This window comes from Mercenaria mercenaria, chromosome 11 (assembly GCF_021730395.1).
Source record: "Mercenaria mercenaria strain notata chromosome 11, MADL_Memer_1, whole genome shotgun sequence".
NCBI lineage: Eukaryota > Metazoa > Mollusca > Bivalvia > Venerida > Veneridae > Mercenaria > Mercenaria mercenaria.
The window spans coordinates 82,424,678-82,432,825 of NC_069371.1; the positions used below are offsets into that span (position 1 = coordinate 82,424,678).

General features: G+C 35.1%; 1 protein-coding gene across 1 annotated transcript; it reads right to left on the reverse strand.

The window, feature by feature from the left end:
* Positions 1-265: 265 nt before the first annotated feature.
* LOC128546688 (general transcription and DNA repair factor IIH helicase subunit XPB-like) lies at positions 266-7,761 on the reverse strand. Its single transcript, XM_053517933.1, has 3 exons — positions 7,617-7,761; positions 7,101-7,223; positions 266-1,010 (listed from the first exon to the last, which is right to left on the reverse strand). The coding sequence occupies exons 1-3, from the start codon at positions 7,707-7,709 to the stop codon at positions 888-890; spliced, it is 339 nt and encodes a 112-aa protein (XP_053373908.1). The 5' UTR covers positions 7,710-7,761; the 3' UTR covers positions 266-887.
* Positions 7,762-8,148: the final 387 nt, after the last annotated feature.

Here is an 8,148-nt window from a genome sequence, read left to right on the forward strand (position 1 = left end):
ATACACAACCAGCATAACTGAAATGTCTACCAGTACCGTAACTCATTTTTTTAAAGAAAAAAAAACACACAAAAACTTAAGCTTTTAATGCTGATTGGCCTACGTGTACATCATTGCTCAAGTAGTTTGCATATCCCCTGGCAACCTCAAGCAATCGGATTCTTTTAAGAAATTTGATAACATCACACCAAACAAAACTTGTGTCCTTTTAACTTTTTATGCACAAAAATCGAATAAAGTTGATTACAGACAGAAAGAGAAACACTTTAAGTTTTGATAATTTATTAACTAGTTCATCAAAACATAAATGTACAAATCAAAGATCTACATAAAATTCTTTGAGTTGATCAATACACCAAAAATGCTTATGAACACATTTCTTCTAGTAATGAGAACTTGTCACAGAATGTCTGAGTTTTCAGGATCTACCCAAAACATATACAAATGAACCAGATCTTTAGGTGTTTCTAGAAATGCATAAACATTTGCATTACTTTTAGACAATATCTATTTTCCGGTTGTGTGGTATAACATTGTCTGATCTATTATTTTGGGGAAACCTTATCCCTAATCATGTTTTGTAGTGCCTAAAATACTCAAGATTTTATGGCATTTAACTACCTGGCAAGAAAAAATGATTTAGTTATAAGAATTAAAATCTTAATAACATTTGACTACTGCTTTATCAATTATCACTGTATATACATATCACTGATGGTCAAGATATATTGAGGTAAGTGGATGATTAATGAACACTAGAATTTGCATTTGTGCTACGGAAAATAACTATCCTGCCACTGAATAATATAATATGCCAACAACAAAGTCCCTGAAAATGACCCCAGTTTATCCCACATGTACACTAAATGTGTATACTTCCAATGTTTTCACTTTCTGAACTTTTTAAACAATGGATGCATATGTTTATTGGATGATTTTCTTGACAGCTCCATGTACACATTGTCGTCTGCTCCAGACATTGAACTCATACTGCCAACTTTTCTTCCCATCTGTAAAAGAAGGCACAGAAAAAAGTTCTTGATTATTTTTATGCAACAAATTCCCAAATCGCAATCTTTACAGTAAGTTAATATACCAACAAGAGCTCGTCGAACACAAAATGCCCCCTTGATGCATTCAGTAATTGCACATTGAAATTATATGCTCACTGTAAACAAAAGTTCTACTGTTCTGTTCCAATCTGACCTTGACCTTTAACCTATTAACCTAACAAGAGATCACTGAGTGATCTTGGCACCAACCACTGAGCCATTTTTTAATGTTCCAAAATTTCAAGACTAGCTCAAGATCAAAATCAAGGTCAAATTTTATTTCGGTACAAAACACTGTGCATGTGGTCCAATTTTGAAAGCTGTGGCTTGAGAAATGTGAAAGTAGGTCACTAGATCAATTTCAAGTTCAAAGTTCATTTCGGTAGACAGAACTATGCATGTGCTTTAAATTTGGAGGCTGTAGCTTGAGAAATGTGTAAGTAGATACTAGGTAAAAATCAATATCAAATTTCAATTCCGAACACAAAAATATGCATGCAGTCCAAATTTGAAGCCTGTACCTTCAGAAATGTGAAAGTAGGTCACTAGGTCAATCTCAAGATCAAAGTTCATTGTAGCTTGAGAAATGTGAAAGTAGGTCACAAGGTCAAAATCAAGGTCAAATTTTATTTCGGAACACAAAACTATGCATGTGGTCCAACTTTGAAGCCTGTACCTTCAAAAATGTGAAAGTAGGTCACTAGGTCAATCACAAGGTCAAAGTTTGTTTTGGTACACAAACCTATGCATGTGGTCCAAATTTGAAGGCTGTAGCTACAGAAATGTGAAAGTAGGTCACTAGGTCAAGATCAAGGTCAACTCATGTCAAGGTTCATCTTGCCACTTAAAACAATACATGTGGTCCAAATTTGAATGATGTAGGTTATAGACATGAAGATTCTAGTCTGCCTATATATCCAAAAAAGAGGCCTAGAAAATGGCTATGATGGCATTTTTTGTTAATGCCCGACAGCCATGTTCATTGTTAACTTTATAAAAATTGGAAACTTTTCAGGGGGGCTGTCGCCTTCTAAGTGTCATAGTAAGGTCACAGCACAAGGTCAAAGGTCAGTAAGTGCATAAACTTCAGATATCTGCAAATTTTGCTACATTCTAGTACAAACTTGTAATTTTTCGGTGATAATTTTGAATTTCAGAAGTAAAATAAATTACTTCAAATAGATTTATTGCATTTAAGACTGGCTAAATTCAAAACAACTAAAGGTATTTCTATAGAATGAGCTTAAATTGTCGTATGCACGAATATTTTGTTCATTTATGAAAGTTATTTTTCTCATGCTTCTAAAATTTCCATTTTCTGGCTAACAGTTTCCATAATGGCTGGTTGGTTACCTGTATGGTTGTCTGTATGAACAGTACAGGTAGAAAAATTCTATGGCGCGTACAGTCAAACCTGTGCTAAAGACCACCTCTGAACAGAAACCACCTGGCTCTAAACACTACTGGTTTTGTTTCCTATTTTGACATTTACACTATGTTTTACCTGTGAACAAAGACCACCTGTCAATTAAGACCACTTTTTGTTTCTCCCAAGGGTGGTCTTTATAGACAGGTTTGACTGTATTTTATAAAGACTAGCAAAGTCAAAGTTTGCTCGCTCGAACTCTATGTAAGGTCTATATAATGTATACGTCACGTTAGCTTGTACTACTGATATCTCGAACACATGTTGCTTGTCCTATCAAACTCTCGTGAAAATAGTTTGGCTGTACTAACTGTTGACAGATCTATAGGTTCCTTCGGCGGCATAGAACTCCAGAACGCAAAAATAGCAAACTCGGTTTGATTAAGTCTGTTTGTGAGATAAAATGAAATGTGAAATTTTTCTCAAGCATTATCTTAACTGTCCATGGTGTCAATCAAAACTCTATTCCATTGGTTTACTGATGATGATCAGCATGAAAAATGGTACTTTTCATATTTTTGAATCAGCTAAAAAATTATTCCTTGCACTCTGACATTAGGCTATTATAAGAACTTGTAACCGCTCTTCAAGTGTTTCAATATCTACAATTTTGTAAATATTTGTTTATGTTGGTTCTTAAGATGTCATAACTTCAAAAAGGCTTGATAATTCTCAGTGAATTCGATAGTATATCGAATGTTATTAGTATGATCTTTATGACCGTGAATATAGGGGCAAAGCATGTTTGTTTTCCTGTTACAACACCTTTAGATTTCCGAGTGATTGGTTGGTGATAGAATCGTGTGGAGAAACTTACCAATGTATCAAGAAGGAATCTACTGTTGTTATAAAATAAGCAATTGTGAGCTAATGCTATTGTAGCCTTAAACGTGTAAAATATATTGTCAATTAAATTCAGTGCGGAATGTTGGAATGAATTTCCCTTATATAGAAATAACTTCTTACCCTTGTATAAAAAATGAATAAACTCGATCACTTCACAAGCTATTGACGGGTTAGCCTGACATAATATATCAATCGGCATTATTTGTTTATTATAAATCCATCATTTTGAATTTCAGATCTCTTCTTCATGCTCTTCTCATCCTACAGGAAGGTTATTTTTACACTTTTTATATCTCGTGGTAACTATCGAACCACAATATTTCATCATTTTGATTAGTTGAGCCATCATAATTATGTCAGTAATCATGAAAATATCGGAAGGTATAACTTCAATGTATCACTGTTTTCACAATGTTGTCAAGGACATCCTGTCTGAAACCATATGTCGGATCTGTTAATTGTTACGATCTGATTCGTTTTTCAACTTTGATTTAAATAAGAAGTGAGAGTGTAGAAGCAAAGCCAAAGATAAAAAAGATCGAAACAGAAATAGCGTGGTGAATTTTTAGATTAAAATGGCGCAAATATCGCATTAAGAGCTTCGATGATAAAAAATCTAGTTCTTGAAATGTGCTACTTAATTGGAAATACCTAAAATATGATGATAAAAGCCTGACTTGTAGTAAAAAAAAATAACTATATTACAGTGAATCAAGGGAATAGTGTATAGATTAACTAGTTGAAATCATACAAATCTCTTCTGATTAGTTTATTACCGTACATGTACTGTGACAGTGTAAACCTATGCTCTGACCAATATTTCAGTTATTCTTCTAAAATGTCCCATTTAAACCAGATCTGAAATCATTTCTTTAGGGGCTGGAGAAGTATTTCATATAATATTATAAATGTAACGGCGGTCAATTAACTTATTATTATCAATTAATCAGTGTATCTGGAGTCTCTACAAGTAGCTGCCTTTTCCCTGCAAGTAACTGCCCACATCTCCAAATGATTCAGAAAGTGGAGGACGAAATCACTCATGACAATGTTTATTATCAAACTGTCATGGAGAACATTCACCACTCCCAGGGGTCGAACTCATGGCCCCTTGATCATTAGATATGTGCTCATCTGATTGAGCTTAAGTACTATTTACGTATTACTAAGAAGTTTATACATTTATATGTAATTCATTTTCCGCTTAGTATTCTTCTGCAAAACCTATCATATTTTGTCTTTTGCACTCATTTCTCAAAAATTGTACAATATGTTTATAGTCAGTTCAAAGCTTAAATTCAAGTTTTATTGCTGCCTGAAATGAAAGAAATGCATTTGCAGTGTCATTTTGTAATCATTTGCTCAACAATTTTTCTAACTGCACACCTGACTTTTGTTTTTATCTCTGCCAAACTGTGACAAATTTGAATGAAAATTGGACACACTGTTTAATAACCAGTTCAATTAAATAAACATAACAACGATATCAATTGTTCATACATTCGTTGTGCCATGACAGTTTAAATAAGGTACCCCACCCCTCGTCCCCCTACAAAAAATGTCACTGAATGAATGCAACTTGGTGCTGGTCTGTATACGGCAATACTGTCATAGGCGGGATTAAACAATTTTGTCATTAATTTGGTGTCATTAATGACGTCACAAACCTGATGAAAATTAATATGTACAAACAGAAAATATTAACAGATGTTCCGTTACAACTAAACAGAGTTGAACATTCAGAATATAACAATTTTAATATCATTGAATTAATAGGGTCAAAGTGTACTACTGTGAGTTGGAATTTACTAATGTGACTTTTAATTTAAGGGTTACCTTATTGTTACCATAACAGTTTAATGAATTTACAATAGGCTATGGTGGTTTTTATGTTATATTATAATAGAATAATCATTTAACATTGTGTAAAACATTCCTTCAAATCTGTCAAATTTGGCGATAAAGGGAAAAGCAGGTGTGGAGTCAGAAAAGTTGTTGTGTATATTGTTAATATACGCACCATTTTGCTACCGTAAATAACTTAGCAGTCATTTTTAAAAGTTCAGTTTTGACCTTGACGTGTCTGTGACCTTGAATTTACATTGAAATAACCCTTTGATACAACATTTTCAAACCATATTTCACTAGTTCATCCACATATAAAGATTAGCAAACATATCAAGTAAACATACTTTGCCGTCATATTTTCCCAGATATATTATTCTATATAATATTATATATATATTAGATACATATTTTATATATTATCATCAGTTTTATTTACAAAATAGTAAAAGGCATTGAGACACAGTATTTAAACCAATTTAGATGGTATATGAAAATAAAACGAGTGCACAGCGGCATAATTTATTTGTAAATGCACTTATTTGACCTTTGACCCCATTGTACTGTAATGAGGAACCCTAGAAGGCGACAGCCCCTTTTAAATTTCATGTTCGATTCTAAGGAACACTTTAATACTAATATCCGAGCATTAACAAAAAATGCCATCAGAAGTCACATTTTCCCAATATATTGGCAGACTATTCAAGTTTTTCCCTATATAAGTCTATATGAACCATGTGACCCCTAGGGTGGGGCCATATTTAACCCTAGAGGGATAATTTGAACAAACCTGGTAGAGAACGACTAGATGATGCTACATTACAAATATCAAAGCCCTAGTCTTTTTGGTTTGGACAAGAAGAGTTTCAAAGTTTTTCCCTACATAAGTCTATGTAAACCATGTGACCCCCAGGGTGGGCCATATTTGACCCTATGGGAATAATTTGGACAATCTTAGTAGAGGACCACTAGATGATGTCATATACAAAATATCAAAGCCCTAGGACCTGTGGTTTTGGACAAGATGTTTTTCAAAGTTTTTTCCTATAAAAGTCTATATAAACCATGTGACCCCCGGGATGGGGCCATATTCCACCCCAGGGAAATAATCTGAACAATCTTGCTAGAGGACCACTAGATTTTGCTACATACCAAATATCAAAGCCCTAGGCCCTGTGGTTTTAAACAAGAAGATTAGAAACCGTTTAACTGTTCCTAGCAAATGTGACCTTGACCTTTGACCTAATGACCTCAAAATCAATAGGGGTCATCTGCTGGTGATGACCAACCTCTCTATCAACTTTCATGATCCTAGGCCAAAGCGTTCTTGAGTTATCATCCGGAAATGGATTGGTCTACATACCAACTGACCGACCGACTGACATCTGCAAAACAATATACCCCTCCTTCTTCGAAGGGGGGCATAAAAACGAGAAAGGATGATCCATTTGAATGAACTAACGTCGCACCAACACAATTATAGGTCATATGGCAACTTTCCAGCTTTTATGGTGAAGTAAGACCCCTGCTGCCCCTCCGTGTACTATGTCATCATGGGCGGGCACCTGGGTAGAACCACCAACCTTCCATAAGAATGCTGGTTGGCTTTGTGACATGAAGAATTCAACGCCCAGAGTGAGGCTCGGACCCACATCGGTGAGGGGCAAGTGATTTAAAGTCATCAACCATAACCACTCCACCATGGAGGCCCCATACAAATTGTTTGAAGACGTCAACTTAAAACAGATTTCCAATCTAAACCTTAAACAGAAGCATTATAAATTGTTTGCAGACAACAGCTTACAATGCATTTCCCATCTAAACCTTGTACAGAAACAGTGCAAACTGTTTGAACAAAACAACCTACAAAATATTTTCCAACTTGAGTCTTCTACAGAAACAATACTAATTGTGAGCAGACGACAACTTACAACAGATTTCCCGCCTAAACCTTCTCCCACAATTCTCTCCTCCTCAGCATCCTGGTCTGATGCAGCTATCACCTTCTGTAACACTTGTGCCTGTTCCTCTTTGGTAGTATATGCTAGTTCCTCCTGCAAGTTACCATGGTAATCAATCAAACTATGAAAAATTATTTCAAACTCAATCATTTTACTTTTATAGTACAGTAAACAAAATTAAAATTGTCTGATTTTGTTTGTTTTGGGTTTAGTGCTATTTTTCAACATTATTTCTTTTTATTATGATAAAATTTTAGTTATATAACAGCAGGCAGTTAAAATAACTAGTGTTACCAGTACGTACCTGTTCTCCACAAGTAAATGTCAACTTCTCCACAGAGGCAGAAGATGAATGATTTCAGATACAATGTCTTCTATCAAACTGACACCAGAGTACATATATTCCTCACCTAGGAATCAAACTCCCAGAACCACAAACTAACAGGGCCAGCTATGCCTTTGACTGGCTCAGGTTTGTTGACTTACCTCTTCCATTCCAGCAAGCTTTGTGATCACTTTATAGCTGTATCCCTGGTTGATGAGAAATCTCTGCCGCTTGAGGGAGTACTGCATCTCCATTGTATCTTGTGACACCAGCGAGTAGAAAAATGCATTATATTCTTCAGCTACAGCTCCTAAAACAGAATACAGTGTAAATGTGTCAACATGTTTTGTTTTTGTACAGTTACATCACACCATAACAATTATATGTCATCTGACAACTGTCCAGCTTTTTATGGTGGAGGAAGACACCATATGGCCTTCAAGGCATTATTTCTGGTGCAAATGGGCCAATGGCCCGCTGGATGGAGTCCTCACATGAAAGAAATCTACATCCGAAGCAAGGTTTCAAACCAACAGCAGTGAGAAGCAATTGATTTCTTAACCTTAACCATTCCACCAATGGCGCTTTTGTGTAAATGTGTGTATTTTATCTTTTTCAGTTCAGTGATGGAATCAATTTAACCTTAACTTGATTCAGGAATTTTGACAAGCGAACAGTATAAACTTATTCTAT

What these genes read in the sequence shown, in the direction of transcription:
- LOC128546688 (XM_053517933.1), bottom strand. Translation starts at nt 7,709, where the DNA reads ATGGAGATGCAGTACTCCCTCAAGCGGCAGAGATTTCTCATCAACCAG. An exon ending in AGCTTGCTGGAATGGAAGAG is followed by an intron (nt 7,224 to 7,616) that starts GTAAGTCAACAA and finishes GGTAACTTGCAG; the next exon opens with GAGGAACTAGCATATACTAC. An exon ending in GTTTAGGCGGGAAATCTGTT is followed by an intron (nt 1,011 to 7,100) that starts GTAAGTTGTCGT and finishes CTTCTTTTACAG; the next exon opens with ATGGGAAGAAAAGTTGGCAG.